Source organism: Podarcis vaucheri, assembly GCF_965113315.1.
Source record: "Podarcis vaucheri genome assembly, chromosome: 15".
Lineage (NCBI taxonomy): Eukaryota > Metazoa > Chordata > Lepidosauria > Squamata > Lacertidae > Podarcis > Podarcis vaucheri.
Window position 1 is genome coordinate 1,647,437 of NC_138753.1, and position 27,702 is coordinate 1,675,138.

At 50.2% G+C, this 27,702-nt stretch overlaps 1 protein-coding gene across 1 annotated transcript; it reads left to right on the plus strand.

The window, feature by feature from the left end:
* Window positions 1–520: 520 nt before the first annotated feature.
* On the plus strand, window positions 521–27,369 carry NEK8 (NIMA related kinase 8). The gene is made up of 16 exons (XM_082201763.1): window positions 521–634; window positions 4,075–4,280; window positions 7,542–7,774; window positions 9,767–9,898; window positions 11,198–11,406; window positions 12,762–12,841; window positions 13,341–13,522; window positions 14,823–14,973; window positions 15,960–16,036; window positions 17,836–17,953; window positions 18,513–18,663; window positions 19,026–19,189; window positions 19,435–19,593; window positions 19,711–19,869; window positions 23,404–23,590; window positions 27,012–27,369. The coding sequence occupies exons 1-15, from the start codon at window positions 588–590 to the stop codon at window positions 23,430–23,432; spliced, it is 2,097 nt and encodes a 698-aa protein (XP_082057889.1). The 5' UTR covers window positions 521–587; the 3' UTR covers window positions 23,433–23,590; window positions 27,012–27,369.
* The last annotated feature ends 333 nt before the right edge of the window (window positions 27,370–27,702 follow it).

The following is a 27,702-nucleotide window of genomic DNA, read 5'->3' on the forward strand; positions in this document are numbered from 1 at the left end:
TTCCTCGCAAGAAAAGGGAAAAGTTGACAGCTATGTGATTATGGTCATCTTGCTGTTACTGTTTGGAAGCTGGTTTATTATTTATTCATGCTATGGCTATTGAAGTTTAGCAAGGGTCCCTTAAGCAGAGAAAGAAAAAGAAAATAGCATTCAGGTTTGTCTTGTTAATAATAACAACAACAATTTTCAAAATCATTAAATGAATAATAAAATGCAATAATCATTCAATCAATACTTAAATGCAATAATTATTAAATAAATAATTAAATGCGATAAATATTAAATAAATAATTAAATGCAATAATTATTAAATCAATGTTCTTCTTGTTGTTTGTTTGTTTGTATGGTTTGTGATGGGTTTATTCTCCCAGTTCCCGATGGTGGGGGCCATTTCAGGAGCGAATCTCCCGTTAACTCTTTCGCTGCCGGCGGTTCTTGCTACCCACCTATTCCCCACCAAGCAACGTGGCACGGCGCTGCCCGGCCGGCCTTGTCCCTCGGTGGCCGCCGTAACCCTCATCCCGGAAGCGTCTCCATGGCGACGCGAGACCCTGTGGCCGCGGCCTGGCGGGGAGAGAAGAAGCGCGATGGAGAAATACGAGCGAATCCGGGTGGTCGGGAGGGGGGCGTTCGGGTGAGAACGGGGGCGAGCGGGCGGGAGGAAAACACACACTACTCTCTCTTTCTCTCTATCTCACACTCGCGGGTGCATGCCGACGCTGTTGCCATGGTGATGGGAGGGGCGCACCCCTCCCTCCAGCCAATCAGGGTTTTTGGGGGCGCCTCACCCCCAGTTTGAAAGGGGCGTCCCGACGAAGCACCCCTTTCCCCCCTCGCATCTCTCTCTTGCTAAGGTCGCAGCCCTGTCCTAAGAAAGCTTTTTTTTAAAAAAATGCTATTTTCGAATAATGAACCTATGCAAATGAAAGAAGGTACAAAAATATTCATATGCATATTAATGTGCGTGTATTGCATATGCAAATAAAAGGAGCTCATATAGATGTATATGTATAATACATATGACTGCATTTTTTAAAAAAACCAATTTAGGATGAAATAAATCACGTTCTCCCATTGGCCAGGCATTTTCTCAATCTGCCATTCTCTATGCACAATTTAACCCACTCGAAATAAAAGTGGCGCCTACTCCCAAGGAAGCATACAGAGGATGAGAGCCAGGGTGGCATTGTGGCCAAGGAATGCAGGGTGATCTGGGTTCAAATCCTGAACTGAAGGAGCCATGAAGTTCCTTGGGTCACCTTGAAACAATTTAGCTTCCCTATCTTTGGAGGGAAACGACTGGATAGGAAGTATTGAGTAGAACAGTCTCCTCTCTGAGCATAGTTTGAGCCCCACCCTTAATGATGTTTTGGCGCCCGTTAAAGGTGCTCTTACGTTCCCAGACTTAATTGCACTTAATTTCAGGAGGTTCTTTTATATTCTCTCCATTTAACACTGCATGGCTTATCTGCTGCATTTTACTTTGTATGTGGTTATTTTAAGCTGGATGTCATTTAAATCACAGCAGGCTGCCTCAAGGCTGAGGTCCATTCATTATTTCAGAAGGTCTACTCTGAACAAAATGCAATTGGAGCCAGCCTGTGGCTGAGCTCATGTGGAATCGTGTGACCCTAGGCCTTAAATTCACCTTTTCTTTCATTAATGCATTCCCTCTATACAATCAGTATAAAAACAGCTAAGAGTTAAAAAGAAATAAAAGTTATACACAATAATGAAAGCAAAACAATAATAATGAATGCAACGTCCAGCCACTTTTGATTGATGGGGTCTGTGTGGAGAGGGTAACAACGTTCAGATTTTTGGGCATTGAATTACAAGAAGATCTGTCCTGGAGTGTCAACACAAGGGGGCTTGTGAAGAAGGCACAGCAGAGACTGTACTTTTTGAGAATACTAAGGAAAAACCATCTTCCGCAGAAACTGCTGGTTGCCTTCTATCACTGTGCCATTGAGAGCGTGCTCACTTATGGCTTGTGTGTGCGGTACGGAAGCTGTACTACCCGGGACAGGATGGGGTTGTGCAGGGTTGTTAAGGCAGCAGAGAGCATTGTTGGCTGCCCACTCTCCACCTTAGAGCAGATTTATGCCACAAGGTGCCATAGGAAGGCACTGGACATAGTAAAAGATCCATCGCATCCTGGTCACTGTCTCTTCGAGCTCTTGCCGTCGGGATGGAGATACAGGACGATGAAGACAAGAATGAGCCGTCTTAAGAACAGCTTCTTCTCCAGAGCGATCTCGGCCCTGAATGGGAAGCCCGGACTTTGAAAGTCATCTAATCTCCCTTGCTGTATTATACTGTATTGTTTAATTAGTGTTTTTATGGAGCAGTCAAGTAATTTTGTTGTCCCCGAAGGGGGCAATGACAATAAAGATATTTATTATTATTATTATTATTATTATTATTATTATTATTATTATTAAAATGCCATAAAGCCAGCAGCAGTCTTAAAGCAGGGGGTTTGCAGTCCTCCAGATGTTGTTGGACTACAACTCCCATCATCCCATGCTGGGGGCTGATGGGGGTCACAGCGCCATGACATCTGGAGGGCCACAGATTCCGCATTCCGACTTTTTTAAAAAAACAGAGTGTCCCATTGCTTCTCTCCTGCGTGAGTCACATTCACATGTTACCCTTCCCAGATAAAACAGTCGTGACGCAATATGTCCTAAGGGGGTGTTCTAATCATGTGTGCATTACATTTTCATTTGAACACTTTTCCAGAGTTGGAAAGTAGGCCATGTTTACTGCTTCCATTTCACAGATGGGCAACTGAGCTAACTGATGATGACTCATCCAGGATATTTCAGCCATGGCACAGTTTTGAGGCTTTCCCCCCTGCAATGGTGGAGATGCCTGCTTTTTGTCCTGAAGACTCCAGGTTCAGGCTGCTATAGAATCATAGAATTGTAGGGCTGGAAAGGAACCACAAGATTCATCTAGTCCCCTGCTGTGCAGGAATCACAGCTAAAGAATCCTTGGCCAACCGACCTGTTTGAAAACTCTCCAATGCAGGAGCGTCCATGGTAGTCCATTCCACTTCTGAATGGCTCATACCATCAGAAATTTCTTCCTACTGTTTAAGAATCTCCATCGGGTGCAGAATGTCGCGGCGAGACTCCTTGCGGGGTCCTTGCTGCGAGATCACATTCATCCAGTGCTTTACCAGTTGCACTGGCTCCCGGTGGAGTACAGGGTCAGGTTTAAGGTGCTGGTTTTGACCTTTAAAACCCTATGAGGCCTAGGACCCTTTTACCTACGGGACCGCCTCTCCCGGTGTGCCCCACAGAGGACCTTAAGGTCCATAAATAACAACACTTTGGAAGTCCCTAGCCCCAAGGAGGTTAGATTGGTCTCAGCAAGGGCCAGGGCCTTTTCAGCTCTGGCCCCGGCCTGATGGAACGCTCTGACCCAAGAGACTAGGGCCCTGCGGGACTTGACATCTTTCCGCAGGGCCTGCAAGACAGAGCTGTTCCGCCTGGCCTTTGGGCTAGACTCAGTCTACCCCCCCCCCCAATTTCTTTATTTTTTTGATGGAACCCCTTGAATGGGATTTTGTATATAAATTTTCCCTCGGCTCTTTTTGCTGGCCCATGTAGGACCAGCATGGATAGTTGGCCCCGGTGAATATTTGATGTCTTCTCCCCTTATGGCTTTGATCTATAGGCTACCACTAAAACGAGGCTGCATTTTAAGCTGCATTTTAAACTGTACTCTAACTTATATTTTGATCAACTGCTTGTTGGGTTTTTGTTTTTTTGTTTTTGTTTTGTTCTTAATGTTTTTACTGTATTTATATTTGCTGTTAGCCTCCCTGAGCATGGTCTTGGCTGGGGAGGGTGGGGTATTAATAAATAATAATAATAATAATAATAATAATAATAATAATAATAATAATTAGTTTCCTGTCCCTGACACCCTGGTGAACCTCTGCCAGTCAGAGCTGACAGCCCTGGGTTGGGTGACTCCATGGCCAGACTGCGTACCAATATGGCTTCCGATGTTTAGGGGCTGACTTCCTTCTTGGTCTTTTTGTGTCTCTCTGTCCCTCAGGATCGTCCACCTCTGCCTTCGGAAAATGGACCAGAAGCTGGTGATCCTGAAGCAGATCCCCGTGGAGCAGATGACCAAGGACGAGCGGCTGGCCGCCCAGAACGAGTGCCAAGTGCTGAAGCTGCTCCACCACCCCCACGTCATTGAATATTACGAGAACTTCCTGGAGGACAAGGCGCTTATGATCTCCATGGAGTATGCGCCGGGTGAGGATCGTGGGTTCCCAAGGCGGCAGGGCGCACTCCTGCCGCCTAAAGTCTCGTACCTCTAAGGAAAGGGGGGTGCAGTACAGGCCCTGCAGGCTGAAGGCTGCCCTTCAGCTATCCTAGCACCATTCAGATGTTTCAGACTCCAACTCCCATCAGTCCCAGCCAGTACAGCTGTGGTTCTGCCAGCTCCAATCCCACCCCCAAATCATTCAGTCTTGAGGGTGCCAGGTTCGGGGCAGCTGCTCAACACCACACATTGGCTCCCAGTACGTTTCCGAGCACAATTCAAAGTGTTGCTGCTGACCTTGAAAGCCCTAAACGGCCTCACCCTAGTAGACCTGAAGGGGCGTCTCCATCCCCATCGTTCTGCCCGGACACTGAGGTCCAGCTCCGAGGGCCTTCTGGTGGTTTCCTCACTGTGAGAAGTGAGGTTACAGGGAACCAGGTAAAGGGCCTTCATGGTGGTGGCGCCCGCCCTGTGGAACACCCTCCCATCAGATGTCAAGGAAATAAACAACTTTCTGACTTTTAACATTCGATGAATTATTGCATTTTTATCTTTTGTTGGGAACAGCCCAGAGTGGCAGGGGAAACCCAGCCAGATGGCCAGGTTATTATTATTATTATTATTATTAATAATAATAATAATAATAATAATAATAATAATAATAATAACGTTGTTGTTACTGGGAACTTCAAGAAACTGCTGGACTCCCATAATCCCCAGACACTGGGTCTGCTGGGAATTGGGAGTCCCACCTAGAAGGCCCCTGGTTCCCTATCCCTGGTCTGTTTATTTCCTTAGAATCATATAATCATAGAGTTGGAAGGGACCATAAGAGCCATCTAGTCCAACCCCCTGCAATACTCGAATATTTTACCCAGTGTGGGGCTTAAACCCCTGACCCTGAAATTAAGGGTCTTGTGCTCTACTGACTGAGCTGACCTGGTGTGAAAATAGTAACATTTCCCCCCCGCTTGGGTTTAATCTCAGCTTGACCAAACTGGGAAAGACTCATGGAAGGGAGGGCTGCCAATGGCTGCCAGCCATGATGGCTATGCTGTGCCTCCATAGCTGGAAGCGGCAATGTTGCTGGGAACCACAGGAGGAGAGAGTTGCTCTCAGGCTAGCCCCTATGAGAAGAGGATGCTGGTCTAGATGGGACATTAATAAATAAAACAACAACAACAACAACAACAATAATATATTATTATTATTATTATTATTTATACCTTGCCCATCTGTCTGGGTTTCCCCAGCCACTCTAGGCGGCTTCCAACAAAGCACCAAAATACAATAACCTATTAAACATTAAAAGCTTCCCTAAACAGGGCTGCCTTTAAATGTCTTCTAAAAGTCTGGTAGCTGTTTATCTCCTTGACATCTGGTGGGAGGGTGTTCCACAGGGCGGGTGCCACTACCGAGAAGGCCCTCTGCCTGGTTCCCTGTAACTTGTCTTCTCACAGTGAGGGAACCGCCAGAAGGCCCTCGGAGCTGGACCTCAGTGTCTGGGCAGAACAATGGGGGTGGAGACGCTCCTTCAGATATACTGGACTGAGGCCGTTTAGGGCTGTAAAGGTCAGCACCAACACTTTGAATTGTGCTCAGAAATGTACTGGGTCTTTCAAGACCGGTGTTATGTGGTCTGTTCATTGGCCTGATCCAGGAGGCTCTCTTTATGAGCTGTGCTGGCAGTCAGTGTAGACAGCACTGAGCTACGTGGACCAATGCCCTGACACAATCAAAAGGAACTTCCAGCATCTGCCTTCCTTCTCCTGGGAGAGCTAAAGCTCGAGCAAACCGTTTGTGGGGAAAGGCACAGAGCCCTCCCTCTCCAGCCTCCAGGTCAAGGCGGTCTTTGAGGGGACGTGCGGCTTCCTAGCAACACCTGGGCTTATGGCAGTGGGAAGAATGCCGGAGAGGAACACCATTGTTCCCAGGGCCTGGCCTACAGCACATCACCTCCCCCTCCCCTCCCTCTTCTTTGCAGGTCACCTTCAGGCAGGTGAAAAGGAGGTTTCAGGTTTCAAAGCCACCAAAGGTGGCAAGGTAGCTGCAAACCTGAGATTTGGCTTTTGGTTTGTGGTTTGGAAACAAAAGAGCACCGGGTTTGTTTGGCATGTGTGTTTTTCGCAAGGGGTGGGGGGCAGGGGTGTGCTTCCTGGACCAGGAGGATCCACAGACCCCCATATCTTTGAGGCAGAAAGAACAGGTTCCGCTTGCTCTGCCCTTGGAGAAAAAATGGCTTTCTTCCTTGTGGTTCCACCCTTGTCAAGAGCACAAGGTTTAACCCGTTTAGGGACAACTGTAGCTCTGCTCCCATTCAGGGGAGAAAGTGCTGTAGTTTTCCGGGGGGAGGGGGCTTTCTGTTATTTTTGTTGTTATTCAATTTATCACCAGCCCTTCAAAATATGGTGCATTGCAGGGAAATGCACTAGATGACCCCGTGTGTCCCTCCCAACTCCACAATTCTATGATAAGAATTTAAAATCTAAAATCACAACAATTTAAAATGCAGTATCAAAAGCAATTTAGACCAGTAGGCTTCAAAGCTTTGGGGGCCATGCCTTCTAGGTTCCATAAATGCACCCCCAGTGCCACCTACCCTAATAAAAACATGGTTCACAATAGCAGTTTGCTTGGCCCTTGAAATATACTCAGTGTCGAGTATGGATTGCATGCTCTTTATTCAGCTCAGAGTAGTGGGGAATGGAAGTTCCCCCCAAATGTCTGCTTTATATACATTATTTACACAATGGGCCCCACCTGATTGGCTAATTCTGAGATTCTCCTGTAGGCCAATCAGGTTGCAGATTCACTTCCACCCGGAGTTGGATTGGGTGGCTCCTGCGGACCAATCAGACTGCTGCATTCTGGATCCTATGGTTCTAGGACCAATCAGACTGCTGCATTCTGAATCCTATAGTTCTAGGACCAATCAGACTGCTGCATTTTGGATCCTATTCAACTCAGTACATAACAGCCCTGTAAGGAATTTGATAACACAGTCAAGTGCAAAACCGTAACAATTAATTGGACGTTTATTCAAAATCCAATTAAAACTATATTGGAACTATTCTGTTTAATTCAACAAAATGGATGAACTTGATTCAATGATACTAGCTTTTCAGAGAAAGTCTGGTAGTCGTTTTCACTTCCAGTGCCCACCTGCCACCCCCTTGGCTCTTAGCAGCCCCCTCGGAGTCCCACCATGCCCCAGGTGTTATGCTGGCCTCTCTCTGCTTGCTCCCGGCCAGGTGGGACGCTGGCTGAGTTCATCCACAAGAGGGGCAACTCCCTCCTGGACGAGGAGACCATCCTGCACTTCTTTGTCCAGATCCTCCTGGCCCTCCACCACGTCCACGCCAAGCAGATCCTCCACCGGGACCTCAAGACTCAGAACATCCTCCTGGACAAGCACCACATGATCGTCAAGATTGGGGACTTTGGCATCTCCAAGATCCTCAGTAGCAAGAGCAAAGCTTACACGGTGAGAACAACTGATAGCAACTCCTGGTGCCCACGTCCCTTCCCCTGCGATTGGCCGGTGATTTGAAGCCTCTGGACTGGCCAGGTTTGGCGTCAGTCACAGGGCAGCCAATGTGCTACTGCCCCTTGACAGGGCCGCCTTAGCGGTGGGTCCCTGTTTGTGGAATGCTCTCCCTCATGAGGCCATTTGGTACTATTATTGGGTTAATTTCTTTGGTTTCTTACTCACCCGTCACTGCAGGGTCCAGGAGGAATTTTAAAGAACAAACATTCTCACAGGCACCGAATGGGTGAAAGAGACTTTCCTAGCAGCCTTGAAACTATTAGCTGTGAGGGTATTTGATTGTTTATAAATTCTTTTAGATAAGCTTTTATTATATCTTATTGGGGTGTGTGTGGATTTGTTTATTTGCTGTTTTGTCATTTGCCCAACCTGGGATCTTTTGGGAACAGACCTTTTAGTAAATACAGTGGTACCTCGAGTTAAGTACTTAATTCGTTCCAGAGGTCCGTACTTAACATGAAACTGTTCTTAACCTGAAGCACCACTTTAGCTAATGGGGCCTCCTGCTACCGCTGGAGCCCAATTTCTGTTCTTATCCTGAGGCAAAGTTCTTAACCTGAAGCACTATTTCGAGGTTAGCGGTGTCTGTAACCTGAAGCATATGTAACCTGAAGTGTATGTAACCCGAGGTACCACTATACATGAATATAATCTAGCCCAAAGTTAGCTTGGGGATGCGGGTGGCGCTGTGGGTTAAACCTCAGAGCCTAGGACTTGCCGATCAGAAGGTCAGCGGTTTGAATCCCCACAATGACAGGTTGAGCTCCTGTTGCTTGGGCCCTGCTCCTGCCAACCTAGCAGTTCAAAAGCACCTCAAAAGTGCAAGTAGATAAATAGGTACTGTTCCAAAAGCAGCTTAGTCTTGCTGGCCACATGACCTGGAAGCTGTACGCCGGCTCCCTTGGCCAATAAAGCGAGATGAGCGGCGCAGCCCCAGAGTCAGCCAAAACTGGACCTAATGGTCAGGGGTCCCTTTACCTTTACCTAAAATTAGCTTGAGCCACCAGGATCTCTCTGAGCTGGGAGACCTGCTGTCATCTCACACTGTGAGCGTCCTGAATGTGGATATGGATCTTGGGGTGGGAGAAACTGATCCTGTCTCTGGCTAGAGGGGCTTTCCCCCCCCCCCACCGAAAGAAAGAGTATTGCACAGAAATGGAAAAATACAATCCTCCTGCCGTAATGTATTAGTTAAGGAAAACTTAATGATAAAGTTTATTTTAAGGATAAAACTCACACATCAGAAAAATAATCCAGAGAACAAATACGTATTGAAAAGTGGGCCCTATTCTTACATTTCTGGAATGACCCTGTATATGATTATATCTTTTTAATTTATTCTCAGCACTATCAGATTTTTTGTTATAGGATTCCTGTCACACATGTAATTTTCTTTTTTTCCTGTTTCTATTTCATTTATTCATTTTCTTCTTGGGAAACAGGGATATTTGATATATACCGTATTTTCCGGGGTATAAGACAACTGGGCGTATAAGACAACCCCCCAACCTTTCCAGTTAAAATATAGAGTTTGGGATATACATGCTGTATAAAACTACCCCTCTTCCAATGCACACCAAATAAAAATTTAAAAAATCAGTCTCCAGTCCAGCTCGGAAATCCACTCCACTTCCAAATGGCCGGGGGCTTCTGGGGCCAATTTTCAAGCGTATTTCTGCTTCATCTAGAGAGCTTGGTGTCCTCTGATTTAATTTGCTGTCGTTTTATCCTTTGGTGGGGAGTTGCTGCAGGAGTTGCTGCTGTAGCTGGCGTATAAGACGACCCCAAACTTTTGAGAAGATTTTCCTGGGTTAAAAAGTAGTCTTTTTATTAGAATGTTAATAACATTATTCAAGAAAAAAGAGAAAGTAATACCGGCCCATCCGCCTTTGCTCTGGGCCTCATTCGCACATCCGTGTTGTTTCCTAGGTGGTGGGCACCCCCTGCTACATCTCCCCGGAGCTCTGCGAGGGCAAGCCTTACAACCAGAAGAGTGACATCTGGGCTCTGGGCTGTGTGCTCTACGAGCTGGCCAGCCTGAAGAGGGCTTTTGAGGCCGCGGTAAGGAGACACCTTCGAAATCTGGTTGGAGTGGAGGGCTGGCCAGTCTCTGTGTCTGCTCAGCCTCGGTCCCGTTAACGATTGTGCCGTGGTCTGTGCAGTGGACCAGCATCCTGTCTCCAAGAGGGGACAGCTTTGTGCCTCTAGGAAGTTGGTCCCCTGACCAGAAGAGTGCTTGACAGCTAGGTCAGATAAGCCGGCTCTCAGTTTAGTCCTGTGGTTCCCAAGCATTTTGGGGCCACTGCCCCCATGGTTCCCTAAATTATTCCCCACTGCACCCCACCCTACCGTATAAAAAATGATTGTTCAGAATACAGGTTTGCGGTATGAGGAAGATATTGCAAGAACATTCAAAACGGTAACAATTAATTGCATGTTTATGCAAAATCCAATTATAATTATTTCATTTCTGAACTGATGAACTTGATCCATTGATACCAGATACTGCATGGAAAAATTTGGGCTCATTCTTACTAACGAAACCATAAGGATGAATGAGGTTTATAGCATAAAATATTTACTATATAAGTTACACACAAGCCTTCACCTATCACAGATGTGCTATAACTAGTTTATTAAGAAAATCAATATCTGTTACTAATAATTGGCTATCTTGTGACTTGTGGCAAACAGACGTGACCCAAAGAAATAGCTTTGAAAGTGATAAAAGCAGTAAACCTTTGAATACAAAGCAAGGAAGGTGTTTCGCTCTAGGCTCCAGCCTGGTCAATCGTAAATAAGTGATCAGCCTGCCTTGAGGGCCCTGCCTCCACTGCCCTCCTTGCCTCTTAGGGTCACCCCAGGGAATCTCCCTCCCCTGGGAGCAGTACCACCCACTTTGAGAACCACTGGTCTAGTCAATGATTTCACAAACGTCCCCTCACCATCTTCCTTCCTTTCTTTTTCTCAAGCTAAAGAGCGTCCCCTTTATGTGCCCTGCCTTGCTGGGGTGGCGCTGGCCGCTCCTTGCCTATTACTGTATGGCAGTATGGCAAGGCGGCATTCTATGCCTTCTCTCCTAAGAGAGCCAGTGTGGTGTAGTGATTAAGAGTGGTGGACTCATAATCTGGGGAACCGGGTTCGCGTCTCTGCTCCTCCACCTGCAGCTGCTGGGTGACCTTGGGCCAGTCACGCTTCTCTGAAGTCTCTCAGCCCCACTCACCTCACAGAGTGTTTGTTGTGGGGGAAGAAGGGAAAGGAGAATGTTAGCCGCTTTGAGACTCCTTAAAGGGAGTGAAAGGCGGGATATCAAATCCAAACTCTTCTTCTTCTAACTGTCCCGCCATCATTCGCACACAGAACCTGCCCGCCTTGGTCCTGAAGATCATGAGTGGGACTTTCGCCCCCATCTCGGACCGCTACAGCCCCGAACTGCGCCAGCTGATCCTCAGCCTGCTCAACCTGGACCCCTCCAAGCGGCCCCAGCTCAACGAGATCATGGCGGAGGCCATCTGCGCCCGGCCCCTCCTGAACCTCTACACCGACGTCGGCAGTGTCAGGATGAGGAGGCAAGTCCTGGGCCCCCTCCTCCAGGAACACTCAGCTCATGGGCCCACTTAGCTCAGTATGGCTTGGACTGGCTGGCAGCAGCGACTCCCTGGGCTCCCAGGCAGGGGATGTTCCTAGTCATAGAATTATAGAATTGTAGCATTGGAAGGGACTGCGAGGGTCATCTATGCAGGAATCCTTTTGCCCAAAACCCTGAGACTGAGTCTCATGCTATACTAACTGATCTATCCTTACCGGGAGATGCCACTGAGGATCAAGCCCAGGGCTTTGAAAGAAGGTCCTTTGCTGTAGAGCTGTAAAGTAAGATTCTAGTCCTCATGGTTCCAGGCGAAGAGCATAAGAGCCTGCTGGATCAGGCCAGTGGTCCATCCTGTTCTCAAGCAGATGCCCTAATGAGAAGGCCACAAGCAAGACGTGAGCGCAAGCGCCCTCTCCCCTCCTGTGGTTTCCAGCAGCTGAGATTCAGAAGCATGGCTGCTTCACAGCCATCATGGCTGGTGCCCATTGATAGCCTTCCGCTCTATGAATTTGTCCTCTTTTAAGGCATCCAAATTATTGGCCATACCTGCAGGAGGGAGTTCCGCCATTTAGCCATGCACTGCATGAAGAACCATAGAGTCATAATATCGTAGAGTTGGAAGGGAACCCCAGGGTCCTCTAGTCTAATGCCCAGCAATGCAGGAATCTCAGCTAAAAGATCAGTTGCAGCTGGCCATCCAACCTCTGCTTAAAAACTGCTCTTGGTTCAAGTCCTACCCTCTAGAGCAGGCATAGGCAAACTCCGGCCCTCCAGATTTTTGGGACTACAACTCCCATCATCCCTAGCCAACAGGACCTGTGGTCAGGGATGATGGGAGTTGTAGTCCCAAACATCTGGAGGTCCAGAGTTTGTCTATGCCTGCTCTAGAGCAGGAGAAAAGAAGCTTTCTCCCTCTTCCATTTGACAGCCGTTTAGATATTTGAAAATGGCTCTCAGTGTCTCCTCTTTTCCAGGCTAAACATCCCCAACTCCCTCACCCGTTCCTCTTAAGACTCTGCTTCCAGACTCTTGATCATCCTTATCAACATCCTTCAACAGAAGTCCCTTCCGTTTTCCTTTTAGAAATAGGAACATAGGAGGCTGCCTTAGGCTAAGTCAGCCCATTGCCCTGTCTAGCTCAGCACTGTCTGCACTGAGTCGCAGTTCTCCGGGGTTTCAAGACAGGAATCTTCCCGGCCCTTACCCAGAGATGCTGCCACTGGGCCTTAGACCTGGGGCCTTCTGCGTGCCAAGCAGATCCTCTGCCTTTGAGCTGCAGCCCTTCCCTGCCACCGCTGTCTCAGAGAAGCTCACCCTCTTTCCTGCCCCCCCCAGGCCCGAGAAGCCGCTGGCCGCTGTGCCACCAGTGACCCACGGCAGGGTGGGAGCAGGAGCCGTCGGCCCTAGAGCCAGAGGTAAGGTGGGAGGCCTTTGGAAGAGGGCTGCACACCCTTTATTTTTTTTTGGGGGGGACATTGCTTGGGGTCCTTCTGAAGTGGTCCAGGGGGCACAACCGGGGTGGGGTGGGAGGTGAAGGCTTCAGTTTGGGGCACCACATCTGACAAGGGCATGTATGGTCAGTTCATCCTTCCCATATCGAAAGTTATCTTTTAATTGATTTTAAAATGCTGTGTTACTTTTATTGCTATTAGCCGCTCTGAGCCTGGGGAGGGTGGGATACAAATATATTATTATTATTATTATTATTATTATTATTATTATTATTATTATCTGCTGTTATTTTCTGTCCTGCTGGATCAGGCCAATGGCCTACCCAGTCCAGCATCCTCTTCTCACAATGGCCAACCAGATAACAGTTGCCTTCCCCACCACCAACCTCCCCTTTCCTGAGTCTGGGAGTTCCCCTGCCCCCACCAGGTCCACTAACTCACAGGGCTTTTCTCTTGGACCCAGGCTCCAGAGCCGGCTCGGCGAGGCCAGGCATCCCCCCCGCCCCATCTTCCGTCTACACCTGGGGGGGTGGGATCACCCTCCCTCTGCGCCTGCCCATGCTGAACACCGAAGTGGTGCAGGTCTCCACCGGAAGGACCCAGAAGGCAGGCGTGACCAAATCTGGCCGGTTGATCCTGTGGGAGGTGAGAGGGCGAGGAGGGGTCCCACAGGCTTGTGGGTGGGTGAGGAGCCCATTGCTATCCGCCTCCCAGCTCTGGGGATCATGGGAAGGAGGAAGGCAGGCTGACTGAGAATCTCTAAATACAGTGGTGCCTCGAGAGACGAAATTAATCCGTTCCGCGAGTCTCTTCGTCTAGCGGTTTTTTCGTCTTGCGAAGCAACCCTATTAGCGGCTTAGCGGATTAGCTCTATTAGCAGTTTAGCGACTATTAAAGGCTTAGCGGCTATTAAAGGCTTAGCGGATTAGCGGATAAAGGCTATTAGCGGCTTAGAAAAAGGGGGAGCGGAAAAAATTGGAACACTCGCAAGACGTTTTCGTCTTGCAAAGCAAGCCCATAGGGAAAATTGTCTTGCGAAGCAGCTCAAAAACAGAAAACCCTTTCGTCTAGCGGGTTTTCCGTCTTGCGAGGCATTTGTCTTGCGGGGCACCACTGTATGCCTTCCATTAGACCAGCGTGTTCTTCTGCTTGAAACTCCTGGGCCCTGTGTTTTGTTGTACAGTAAGATCGCATCTTATGCGCAGTTAACCTGAGCAATGACAACCTTGTGTGGTTGAAATCTAGCCAGGTAAAGGTAAAGGGACCCCTGACCATTAGGTCCAGTCACGGATGACTCGGGGGTTGCGGCACTCATCTCTCTTTACAGGCCGAGGGAGCCGGCGTACAGCTTCCAGGTCATGTGGCCAGCAGGACTAAGCCGCTTCTGGCAAACCAGAGCAGCGCACGGAAACGCTGTTTACCTTCCTGCCAGAGCGGTACCTATTTATCTACTTGCACTTTGACGTGCTTTCGAACTGCTAGGTTGGCAGGAGCAGGGACTGAGCAACAGGAGCTCACCCCGTCATGGGGATTTGAACCGCTGACCTTCTGATCGGCAAGCCCTAGGCTCTGTGGTTTAGACCACAACACCACCTGCGTCCCTCTAGCCAGTTAAGGTTCCTTAAATAAAATTCATTCTAGGCCCTTGGGGTTCACACATGCCTGGTGGCAATGTCTCCTGGCCTGTATTCTCTTGCTGTTAGCCCCAGATGTTTCCCCCCCCTAAGGGCGGGTTGTGGCAGCCAGGACACCTCAGTGCGTTCTGCACATGCTCAAGCAACTTCTTGCTTTGGATGCTGCATCGCTGAGCCCTGACCCTGTTGCCACCAGCTCCCATTCAAACTAAGCCCAGTTTGTTCCGACTGACCCGGGCAGGAATGTAACACGCCCTCTTCCTGCTATTTTCCACCCCCTCTTTCTCTCTCTCTCTCTCACTCTCCACCAGCCACCCCCACTTGGCACGGCGGGGGGGCCCTCGCTCCCTGGGGCCACTGAGCAGCTGCAGCCCCAGTTTGTCTGCCGCTTCCTGGAGGGCCAGTCCGGGGTGACCATCAAGCTCGTGGCCTGTGGGGACCTTTTCACCACCTGCCTGACAGGTACAACAAAGACAAGCTAAGGGGGCTGTCAGGGCACAAGAGAGGAGAGTGTGTGAGAGCCAGTGTGGTGTAGTGGTTAAGAGCAGTAGTTTCGTAATCTGGGGAACCGGGTTCATGTCTCCGCTCCTCCACATGCAGCTGCTGGGTGACCTTGGGCCAGTCACACTTCTCTGAAGTCTCTCAGCCCCACTCACTTCACAGAGTGTTTGGGGGGGGGGGAGGAAGGGAAAGGAGAATGTTAGCCGCTTTGAGACTCCTGAAGGGGAGTGAAAGGCGGGATATCAAATCCAAACTCTTCTTCTTCTTCTTCTCCTCTCCCGGTATGCCCCGCGGAGGACCTTAAGGTCCACAAATGACAACCTTTTGGAGGTCCCAAGTCACAAGGTGGTTAGATTGGTCTCAACTATGGCCAGGGCCTTTTCAGTACTGGCCCCGATTTGGTGGAACGCTCTGTCACAAGAGACTAGGGCCCTGCGTGACTTGACATCTTTCCACAGGGCCTGCAAGACAGAGCTGTTCCGCCTGGCCTTTGGGTTGGACGCAGTCTGACCCTTATGTTTCCCTCACCTTTATGGTTTTGACTTTTAAAATGAGGCTTCATTTTAATTTGCATTTTAACCTGTATTTTAAATTGTTCTTTTTCTTTTTTCTTATGTTTTTACTGAAATTTTATTGCTGTTAGTCACCCTGAGCCCAGCTCTGGCCGGGGAGGGTGGGATATAAATAAAAATTATTATTATTATTATTATTATTATTATTATTATTATTATTATTATTATTTTCCTGCTTGTCAGTGGAGGGCAGCAGTTGTGTAAGGGATGGTTGCACAGAAATCTGTCCCCACCATTATTTCTGTTTGGGGATTGTATGCATTCACACTCACTGCCCCCTTGATCATGAGGAAGCGAAGGTGGTTCGTTTTTCCTTCCATCCTTTGGCAACCTCTGCTCTGGACTGTGCTGACAGCTCTCCTTTGCCCCCTGCAGACCGAGGGATCGTCCTGACCTTTGGCAGCGGCAGCAGTGGGTGCCTGGGGCACGAGACCTTCACAGACGTCACCCAGGTTGGCCAGGGCAAAATTTCTGAGCATCGTTCGGTTGGTGGGCTGGTTTGGCCACTTTCCCCAGATTCCCTGGAGGCCAGAATTCCTCCCTGTGGCTGCTGTTGTACCCTGATCACAAGAACAGGAGCTGGGTCTGGCTGCTGGGTCTGGCCGCAGGGGACTCATCTAGTCTAGCCTCCTGTTCTCCACAAGCAAGGCATGGGCCACAAGGGCAGCCTTCTCCCCTCCAGGGGTTTCCAGCAACTGGTACTCAGAAGCATCTATTGCCACCAACCTTGGAGACATCCAGGGAAACTGAACACTGGAAGGTTGAAGGCAGATAGAAGAAAGTCCTTTACGTGGCGCATAGTTAAACTTGGAAACTCGCACAGGTGGCAGGGGTGCCTGCCAAGGGTGGAGGAGAGGGCTGTCGATGGCTACTCAACACAATGGCTGTTCTGTGTTGTTCCACCTGGCCTTTGGATTGGAATCAACTTGATCCCCTCTCGTTCTTTCCTTTTTCCTTTCCCCTTCTGTGATGGAACTCCTATTTGGGGACTTCCCTGGCTTTTTTTCTGGCCCATGTAGGACCAGTCTGGATAGTTGGCCTTGGTGAAGATTTGATGTTTTCATCCCTAAAAAGTTTTTGATTTGAGTTTCTACTGAAATGAGGCTGCATTTTAACGTTGTACTTAATCTTGTTTTTAAGTTGTATTTTAATCAATTGTTTTTATACCTGGAGTTAGCCGCCCTGAGCCCGGTCTTGGCTGGGGAGGGCGGGGTATAAATAAAATTTATTATTATTATTATTATTATTATTATTATTATTATTATTATTATGCTTTTGAATGCCAGTTGCTGGAAGCCCCAGAAGGGGAGAGTTGTTCTTGTGCTCACATCCTGCTTGCTAGTTTCCTGCAGGCATCTGTGAGAAGAAAATGGGTTCTTGATTAGGGTTCATCAAGAAAGACCTGGTTATGTTTAGAATGATACCGCAAAGGGAAATGTTCCCTGATACCAAGATGAGGGATTCTATGGAATGCAGATAGAGAGATTTGTTAAGAATAATGATCTGTTGTGACCTTGACGGAAGCGTATAATAGATGAGCCTTCTTGTGTTTTGGCCAATTTTCCTCTTTTTCTTCTTTTTTTATTTTTCCCCTCCTCCTTCTCCTCCTTTCCTTTTTCTTTTTTCTTTCCCATAATGGCTCATGTTCTATGTCATGTACTTTGATATATTTTGTAGTTTTTTAGCTTTTTTCATCATCATCATTATTATTAAGGATTTTTCTTTTGTAATTTTGGTTGTTTATATTTATCTGTATTTGTTTAAAGCAAAATAAAAGTATTTAAAAGAAAAGAAGAAGAAGAGAATGCTGGACTGACCCCTGGCCTGATCCAGCCAGCTCTTCTTAGGACAGAGCACAGCCCTCCTGGCAACTAGCCATCATTATCCGTCTCCTCCATGAATTTCCCCAAAACCCATGAATTTTAAACCCATCCTATTTTGTGGCTATACCTGCCTCCCATGGGAGCAAGTTCCTTAGTGTGCCATTCCACAGTTTTAAAGACAGAATGAAGGCAGGATAGAAACACGTTGAACTGATGGTTTTATTGTCTGGCATACGAGGGTTTCCTGTGTCTGGGAGGTGGGAATCCTTCCCCGGCAAATTTGGCTGCAGGTCCGCCAGCTGGGGATGTGGGTGGGGCCGGCTTGTGCAGTTGTGGGACAGGATGAAAGGGGCTGAATGGGTGGGGAGAGAGAGGGGGATCTTGTGGGGGGAGACTGCTTGAACAGTTGCTGCCTTCCCCCTCTTCAGCCCAAGATTGTGGAGGCCCTGCTGGGCTACGAGATCACGCACGTGGCCTGCGGGGCGTCGCACGTCCTGGCTGTTTCCAATGAAGGGGAGATCTTCGCGTGGGGCAGAGGGGACAATGGTGAGTGGCAGTGGCGCACTGGGTTGGTGGGGCTGCCTGATCTCTTGGCTCCCTTTCATCCTGAGAGATCTTCATTGGCTCCCAGTACGTTTCCGAGCACAATTCAAAGTGTTGATGCTGACCTTTAAAGCCCTAAACGGCCTCCGTCCTGTATACCTAAAGGAGCGTCTCCACCCCCATCATTCTGCCCGGACACTGAGGTCCAGCTCCGAGGGCCTTCTGGCTGTTCCCTCACTGCAAGAAGCCAAGTTACAGGAAACCAGGCAGAGGGCCTTCTCGGTAGTGGTGCCTGCCCTGTGGAACGTCCTCCCTTCAGATGTGAAGGAAATAAGCAGCTATCTTCTCTTTAAAAGACATCTGAAGGCAGCCCTGTTTAGGGAAGTTTTTGATTTTTGATGCTATATTGTTTTTAACACTTGATTGGAAGCCACCCAGAGTGGCTGGGGAAACTCAGCCAGATGGGCGGGGTATAAATAATAAATTATTATTATTATTATTATTATTATTATTATTATTATTATTATTATTATTACCTCCCACCCCTTCCCTCTCTTCCCAGGGCGCTTGGGGCTGGGCACCCAGGAGTCCCACAACTCCCCGCAGCAGGTCTCCATCCCACCAGACCACGAGGCACAGAAGGTCCTCTGCGGCATCGACGCCTCCATGATTCTGACGGGCAGAAACCAGGTCCTGGCCTGTGGGAGCAACAGGTAGGGCGGGGAGGACTGTGTCGTGGGGGTGTGTCACAGGAGTATCGGGGGGGGGAGGGTAGTGAAACAGAAATGCCATAAAGCAAAAGGTCCGATTCTGCTGACCTGGCCAGAGTGGGAAGCCAGGCCGGCAGGCAGAGCCAAACCAGAGGCTTCAAATCAACAGCTACTTCCAGGGCCTGACACAGCTCACTCCTGTTCCTGAATCTGGACTGGGGCAAGGAAAGTCTGGTTGGATCCTGTGTTTTGCTAGGCCAGAGTCTCCTAAATCCAGAGGAGGCAGAGTTTTGCAAACAGAGGGTAGTTCTGCAGCTTGGCCCTCCCTTGACCTCCCTTGACCTCCCCTCCCCCCTCTCCTCCAGGTATAACAAACTAGGCCTGGACAGGATCTTGCCCCAGGGGGAGCCCCTCTCCACGGACCAGGTGGAGGAAGCCCTTGTCTTCAGCTGCTCCTGCTCAGCCCCCTTGAGCGAAGAGGCCATTGTGTGGGCTGACATTGGAACGGCTCACTCAGCAGTCGTCACGGGTGAGCATCCGGTGAAGACACCTCACTTGGGGGGTGGCGGCAGCCAGGCGGGACGATGTCGGCATTCTAGTGGGGCGTGTTGGCTGGAGGTTCTTCCAGGGTGCCTCTGAGAATGTGCAGAGTCTTCCATTCGCCCTGGAGTAATTGCAGCCCACCAGGCAAAGTCAGGGTGAAGGCTCAGAAATCACCCAGGAGCAGGAAGGAGTCGCGCTATTCCCTGCCCTTCTGCCTTTTCCTTTTGCCAGCCACGGGCCAGTGCTACACTGTGGGCAGCAATCAACACGGGCAGCTGGGCCCCATCCCTTGCCGTGCCAGCCGCACCCCCTACCTGGTGGAGGGTCTCCAGGCTGTCAGAGTCACCATGGTGGGCTGTGGCGACGCCTTCACCACTGTTGTGGGAGCAGGTGAGCTGATGGGGTGGAGCGGGGTTTGGGGCTTGGTTTCCAGTGCAGTGGGCCCCGAGGGAGTCTGGCCTGGCCTACCTGTCACCATAACCTGCTGCGGACGTCCTCTCTCCCCAGATGGCGAGGTGTACACCTGGGGGAAAAGCGCCAGGGGGCGCCTGGGGCGGAAGGATGAAGAGTCCCGGAGCCCTCGTCCTGTGCAGCTGGGAGAGACTCACCCCAGCCTCGTGGCCTCCGTCTCCTGCTGCCACGGAAGCACCCTGCTGGCCGTGAAACGTAAGTGTGTCTGCGAAGGGCGCACAGGTGGAAGAAGGCGTCCTTTTCCATTTGCACGGCATTCACAAGGTGCGACGCTGCTTCCGTTCCGCTGCAGTCCGCCTTCCGCCAAAAGCACCATGGTTTGTCCCATTGTGGGAAAGTTCTGTAAGTTCCATTGCCGAGAGATTGATTGTTAAACCACTCTGGCAATTGTAGCTCTGGAGCCCCAAACAGCTCTCTGTCAACTCTCCGTTTCAGCCAAGGTAAAGCCTGAAGCTTCTTGAATGTCAGTGAACGTCATAGCAGAGTGGAGATTTGAACCCGGGTCTCCCCAGTCCTGGTCCGACACCCTTAATTACTAGGGCCACATTCAGGCTATACAGTTGAAGCATTGTGATACCACTTTAAGCAGTCATGACTACCCCCAAAAGAATTCTGGGAGCTGTAGTCAGTGAGGGTACTGAGTTGTTAGGATTCCCAGAGTTCCCTGGGAAAGAGGAATTGGTTATTAAAACCACTCTGGGAATCTTAGCTCTGTGAGGGGAACAGGGTGGGTTTTGGGGATTCTCCTAATGATTCTCTGCACCGAGAACGGACTACACTTCCCAGCATCCTTTGGGGAAAGCCGCGACTGTCTAAAGCCGCATCGTAGCCCTTCCAGTGCATGGTGTGAATGTGACTGTTCATTTCAACACAAAGGAAACACCTTGCAAACAGGGATAAAAACACAATCGGTTACGGTTCATTTGTATTTGCTGGGTATATTTCCCTTCAGGGCCAGCGAGGAATAAGCGAGCACAAGCCGTCTCTGCTCCCATCCCTGTTTGCGCCTGACTCTTCCAGTGCCCCTCGTGTGGGGCTTCTGGGCGAGGGTGCATTTCGGCCCGGGAGGCGGGTACCCGAGAGGCCCTCACGCTTCCTTGCTGCAGCTTCACTTGCTGCCAGCTGGAGAGTTGAGTCAGAGGCACGGACCACGTCCCTCCCTCCTCTGGTACCTGCCACAGTCCTGCCCACGTGGAGCCGTGGCGGCAGCAGTGAGCCAGCTGGCAGTGGGGCTGGTGAGCGGAGGAGGAAGGAGATTCAGAAGGGGCTCAGCGGAGCACTCCGGCCCACACCCTCTCTGGCAAGGAAGACTTTCTAGGAAGATCCTGATGGGCCTCTCGGTGGCTGCCAGCCTTGATGGAGGCTCCACTCTGCCATGCTGCTGCTGAATACCAGTGGCTGGAAACCGCAGGAGGGAGAAGCACTCTTGAGCTCAGATCCTGCTTGCTGGTTTCCCACAAGATTCCGGTTGGCAACTGGGGAAACAGGATGCTGGGCTTCCGTTGGGCGGCCATCTGTCTTGAAGATCCCTGCATTGCAGGGGGTTGGACTACATGAATTTTGGGGGTCCCTTCCAACTCCACGATTCTATCATTCTGTGGTGCTATGACCATGTGGCTCCCCTTTGGCCTAATCCGGCAGGCTCTTTTGTGGTTATAATTCATGGAGGATAAGGCTTTCAGAGGCTACCAGCAACTTCCACCTTCTGAATCCTTGACGATGGAAACCACAGGAGGGGGAAGTGTGGCTCTGGTGCTGGAATCCTGCCTGCGGGTTTCCCTTTGGGGGCATCCGGCTGGCCACGGGGAGAACAGGAGGCTGGACTAAATGGGCTCCCTTTGGCCAGCAGCGGAGTACGGGTGGGCCTGCCCAAAGCGGTGTGCGCGCCCTGCGGCCGGGGGCGGAGCAAGATGCTCACGGGGGCGTAGTGAGTTGCCCATGGCGGGCATTTGGTGTGCTGCCTGCCCGCGATTCCCAAGCCTCCCCCAAGCTGTCAGAACAAAGGGGGAAGGGGGGAATGTTGCCAGCAAAGCAGTGCAGCTCCCTGCCTTACCCCCGGTGGCTTGGGGTAGGCTTGGGAGTCGCGGGTGGGTGGTGTGCCAAATGTCACCCCCCCTTGGTGAGGGCACCTGGGGAGATCCGCCCCCACCGCCCCCCCTTCCTACACCCCTGCCTTTGGCCTGATCCTGCAGGTGCCGATGTTCTTACATTCTCTCTCGGCTGCGAAAGGCGGCGGCACCTCATATAGCCAAGAAGCCAGCGGCCCATGAATGGAGGGGCAGTGAGAAGGCTGGGAAGCCTGCCCAGTAACTCGGACGTTGCTTGCAAGGGGGTGAAGATGGCTGGGAGTGAAAAGGAAGGCCAGGCGGGGGGAAGGGGAGAGAGAGAGAAAGCAAACCCCCCATTCCACAAAGAACCCTTTAGCCCCAGTTCCAGGGACAAAGCCCCTCTGTCTTTGATTCCCCCCCAAGGCTCGTGCCAACCACTGTCCTCGTGCCAGGCTAATTTCCGACGCCTCGGATGCGAGTGATGTGCCTCACTTCAGAAAGCTGGAAGAGGACCCGGAAAAGGCAACCGAAAGGATCAAGGGGAGGGAGGGAGAGACTCCCCTGTGAAGGAAGGCTGCAGCGTTACAGACTTTTTAGTTGAGAGAAAAGGCGAGTGAGAGGCAAAACGATAGGAGTTTATAAAATTACTCACGGCATGGAGAAAGTGGATAGGCAAACGGTTTTCTCCCTCTCTCGTAACATGAGTTCTCGCTCGTAGGCGTCCAATGAAGCTGGAAGATTCAGGGCAGACCAAAGAAAGTCTGCATGGTTAAACTGTGGAACTCCCTCCCACAGGAGGCAGGGACAGCCACTGACTGGAGCGGCTTTAAAAGAGGATCAGACAAATTTGTGGAGGATTATCGGTGGCTGGGCTGGGCTGGATCTGAGAATCCTCCGGAAAAACAATCTCTCAAAGGACCTGTTGATGGCATTTTACCATTGCACTGCGGAGAGTGTATTAACTTATGGTCTGTGTGTGTGGTTTGGAAGCTGCACGGCCACGGAAAAAACAATGCTGTCCAGGGTTGTAAAGACTGCGGAGAGCATAATCAGGTGCGCTCTTCCCACCTTGGATCAAATCTACGCTTCCAGGTGCCATAAGAAAGCTGCAGAGATAGTGCAGGATAGTGCGCACCCCAGAAATGATCTCTTTCAGCTTCTGCTTCTGGAAGAAGGTCCAGGGTTATAAAGACTAGGACTAGCCTCCTGAGAAACAGTTTCCACCCAAGTGCGATGCTGGTTTTAAATGCAGTGTAAGGAGTCCCTATGGGAGTATATTGTATTTAAAAATGGGGTATCAGAGTTTTTAGGGGGCTAACCAGGTTGGAATAGCAGGCTTGTTGGTTTTTGAATGTCTGATGCAGATTTTTTCCATTTTGTTGTTCTGTATGGGGCAGTGACAATAAAGATTATCCTATAATCGTCTAATCACCCCTGGAGGCAGCCAGGCTTTCAGATACCAGTTTCTGGAAACCGCAGGATGGGAGAGGGCTGCGCTTGCGCTCAATGCCTGCTTGCGGACTTTCCAGAAGTGGCACCTGGTGGTTCCCTGGGAGAAGAGGAGGCTGGACTAGGTGGGCCCTGGGCCAGATCCAGCAGGCTCTCTTGATGTTCTTAGGTCAAAAGGGAGGAGGGAGGACCAAATCTATAACTCTGGGCCTCTGTGTCTCTTGTGTTTCAGCTGCGGCAGAGGAACCCAGTCCTCACTGAGGAGAAACCAGAGGGCCCCGCCGCCCCCTCCTTTTGCAGACACCCCTCTGGCAGGCCTTTCCCCCTCTGGCCTACGTGGCGGCCTGTTTTGGACCTTCGACGCGGAGTGCCTGGCCAAAGTCAGTCCGAGAGAACTCAGCCCCTGCCTGCAGGCCCAGGTACCTGGCGGGCACCCTCTTCCTCCCCAGGGCCTTGCCCCAAACAGGGGGATCCAGCTCCATAGGTGTTCCTGGGCAGCCACCCCCCAGGAGGGAGCAGTGCATGCTGGGAAGCTGTGCCCCTTCTCTGCACGCAGCTGAGCCATCTCTCTCTCTCTGTGCCTCTTCTCCAGCGTGACTTGGCTGGGGGGCAAGGAAGTGGGCCCTGGGTTTATTTTTACTGCTCTCCCTCTTGAGCTGACTCAGAGGCTGTGCTGCGTGGGATCTTGCATGCCCAGGTGGCTGGGGGGGTGGTGAGCTGAACGCCGCTTGTCACAGCCCCAGGCGCTCTCGGGGAATGAGTCAATGCCAGGCTTCTTCAGAGGCACTGAAAGCCTCTCTCTCTCTCTCTTCTCCCCCACCCTCCTTTCCCCCTCATCTCCTGCTTTCCAAGGCCTGACCCTGATTCATGTTGCTGCCTTTGCTCTGCCCAAGGGGGGGGCCTGGAGCCTCCCGTCCTCTGAGGAAAGGTGAAAGGAGCTTGGGAGAACAGGCGATGGAAGCGGCGGGTGGGAGAGCCATCCTCAAATAATGGGAGAGTCATAGAATTGCGGGATGCGGGTGGCGCTGTGGGTTAAACCACAGAGCCTAGGACTTGCCAGTCAGAAGGCCGGTGGTTCAAATCCCCGCGACGGGGTGAGCTCCCGTTGCTCAGTCCCTGTTCCTGCCAACCTAGCGGTTCAAAAGCATGTCAAAGTGCAAGTAGATAAATAGGTACTGCTCTGGCGGGAAGGTAAATGGCGTTTCCGTGCACTGCTCTGGTTCGCCAGAAGCAGCTTAGTCATGCTGGCCACATGACCCGGAAGCTGTATGCTGGCTCCCTCAGCCAAGAAAGCGAGAGATGAGTGCCGCAACCCCAGAGTCGTCCGCAACTGGACCTAATGGTCAGGGGTCCCTTTACCCTTTACCATAGAATTGCAGAGGTGCCAGGGACCCCAAAGGTCATCCATTCCAACCCCCTGCAATGCAGGAACAGAGCTACCGAATCCCCGATACGTGGCTGTTTAAAACCCCCCACGAAGGAGAGTCTGCCACCTTCCAAGGGAGTCCATGGATAATGGAGGGAATACATTTTTCTGTTGATCTGCCCTGGGCCCCACGCAAAGCTCAGCAGGGGGTGTTGGGTGAGACTATTTCAGATACCAGCAGAGGGGCGGGTGCAAAGGGCGAGGTCCGGGAGAGGGCAGAGGCTGACCTTTGCGTCACTCTGCAGCTGTGCATGTTTTTGGAGGGTTCGCTGGCCTATTTTCTGTTTCCAGTGCCTGGAGCTGACACAGAGCCGTCTTGCCCGTGCTCAGCCGCACACCTGTTTGCTTGAATTTATGAAAGGAAAGGAATGCGTGCCTTCAGCATGCCGACTTTGCATACTTAGATTCCTGGCGAAATGTCTGCAATCCTGGTCGCTCGGCCGGCAGAACAGCCTTTGCCAACCTAGAATTGTAAAGTTGGGTGGGACCCCCAAAGGTCCTCTAGTCCAACCCCCTGCAAGACAGGAATCTCAACTAGATCATACATGGCAGATGGCCATCCAACCTCAAGGCGAGCCCATTTCCAAGGGTGTCCACTCCATGATCAAACAGTTTTCTCCACCTAACGTTTTGTCAGAAACCTGGCACCCTCTGAATGTTTTGGTCTACAAATTCCCACCAGCCCCCTGCCAGCCGAGCTCACTTTTCGCACGAGGGGTTGTCCATATTTGACTGCAGCCCATGGCCCCAGGGAAGTTTTTAATGTTTGACATTTTATTGTACAGTACTTTTATATTTTGCTGTGTTATGGAAATTATGGGGGGGGCACATCTTTAAAGTTGTTCAGTGTTACAAATATTATGTCTGAATGTATCCTTTCAACTTGACAGCTCAGGGAAGTTACCTAGCTTTAAAAATAATATAAAATCAACTCCTTGTTCTACAGCTATTGGCTCCGGTTGGTGGCTGGACTCCTTCCTTTATTCCACAGGGACCCGGGGGCTCTGTCCGACGAGCTAGGTGACTGAGCAGCCTCACACCCAGATTTTTCCGTAACAGCTCCCACACCATAGCTATGGCCCTGCTTAAGGCAATGAGGCCGGGTGGCCCTATCTCAGGGGCTCCTTAGCCGTGATAGCTACATCGCAGGGGGCTGGACTGGATCAGACCCAGCCTTGGGTCTCCAGCTCTTTTTCAGACTACAAGTCCCATCATCCCTAGCTAGCAAGACTAGTGGTCAGGGGTGATGGGACTTGTAGTCCGAAAACAGCTGGAGACCCGAGGCTGGGAAACACTGGACCAGATGACGCTTGGGATCCCTTCAAACTCTATGATGCTGTGATCAAATCCCTGGAGCGGACAAGGAGAAGGATTTCTGTGTTTCTGTTTTTGCGTTTCTCTGGCATTCAGCTCGTCTTGTGGACTCTCCTTAAAAGCAGCGCCTCCTAACTCTGGGCTCCTGTTCCAATTGTAATGGATCTTTGTAGACAAGTTCCACATCTGTTGTCTTACCTGGCCAGGTGTTGTGTCTCAATCACAGGATGCGTTTGACCATGAACTTGCTTGTGAAGTTTTCTCCTTTTCACCCCCTGCCGGCCTTGAAACCGCTCAGAACTCACTGCGGCAAAGTGTCCTTGCAGCAGAGTGAATTGTGGGGGCAGAAAGTGGCCTTTGGGAAACGCCTGGCCTCGAGGAGAACGTTGGGACAATTTGGAATTGCAGGGGTTGGACTGGATGACCTTTGGAGTTCCTTGTGCTGTGATTTGCCAGCATTCCGTTCCAGCTCTAGCTAGTTCCCTTGAAAAGCCAGCGACATTTTGATTCCCTGTTCAGTCTCCTTGACATGAAAAGGAAGCGGCTTTTCTTCCGCTGGAGCCAGGAAGGGGGTCCCAAAAAGGTTCTCTTTGATGTAGGACAGCCATGGGGGGGGGAGCTGAGATAGCTGAGCAAGCAAATGGGGAGAGGATGCAAGTTAATTAGCAAGCACAAACTGTCACGGTATTAGCACATTTGTCAGAGGGAAACTTAAACAAGCTTGCAAACAAAAGACAAATGTTTGAAATCAAGAAGCACCCTGAGAAAAGAGTGTTAAAAAAGTGGGATGTTTTGTTTTCCCCCTATTTTAAGCCTTCATATGAGGACTCAACCTCTCCAGCTTAGTTTTCTTACTGATCTTTGCCTCTGTGTACATAGTTCTTGAATATGAAGCTTTTACAGCGAGAAGTATTTTTAAAAAATTCTTCCAATTTGTAACACACGTTGCTGATTATTCTTATATTTGCATAATTTTAATGGTTTTGTATATGAATTCAAGAAAAACAAACAAATTGTGGGTACAATCCCTCAAACTTGTGGGTCTCGAAATCTTCTTATTCTGTTGGTTTATTACATGTATGTCTCCCCTTTCCTCCAAGGAGTGCGAGGTGGCGTATGTGGCTGCTCCTTTTCCCCAGAAGCAGGGAGCCATCGCTGAAAAGGCCCTGTCCTTTTTGCCGCCACCCTCCACACTTCACAGAACCCCGGGGAGCATGCAGGGCGTTCCAGGGTGGTCAGGGGATGGTGCCTGACGATGAGGGAGACCATCTAGCTCAGTATTGTCTGCAGCAGTTCTCCAGGGTCCCAGAGAGGGAGTCCTTCCCAGTCCTATCCAGAAATGCTGTCAGGGGTTGACCCTGGGACCTTCTGCATTCAAGGCAGGTGCACTACCACTAAGCTGGGGCCACCCACCCAGGCATTCACTGGACCCAAACCGACTAATAATAATAATAATAATAATAATAATAATAATTTATTATTTATACCCTGCTCATTTGGCTGGGTTTCTCCAGCCACTCTGGGTGGCTCCCAACAGAATAATAATAATAATAATAATAATAATAATAATAAAGCAATAAAACATCAAACATTAAAAAATTCCCTAAACAGGGATGTCTTCTAAAAGTCAGATAGTTGTTTATTTCCTTGACATCTGATGGGAGGGCGTTCCACAGGGTGGGTGCCACCACCGAGAAGGCCCTCTGCCTGGTTCCCTGTAACCTCGCTTCTCACAGGGAGGGAACCACCAGAAGGCCCTTGGAGCTGAACGATGAGGGTGGAGACGCTCCT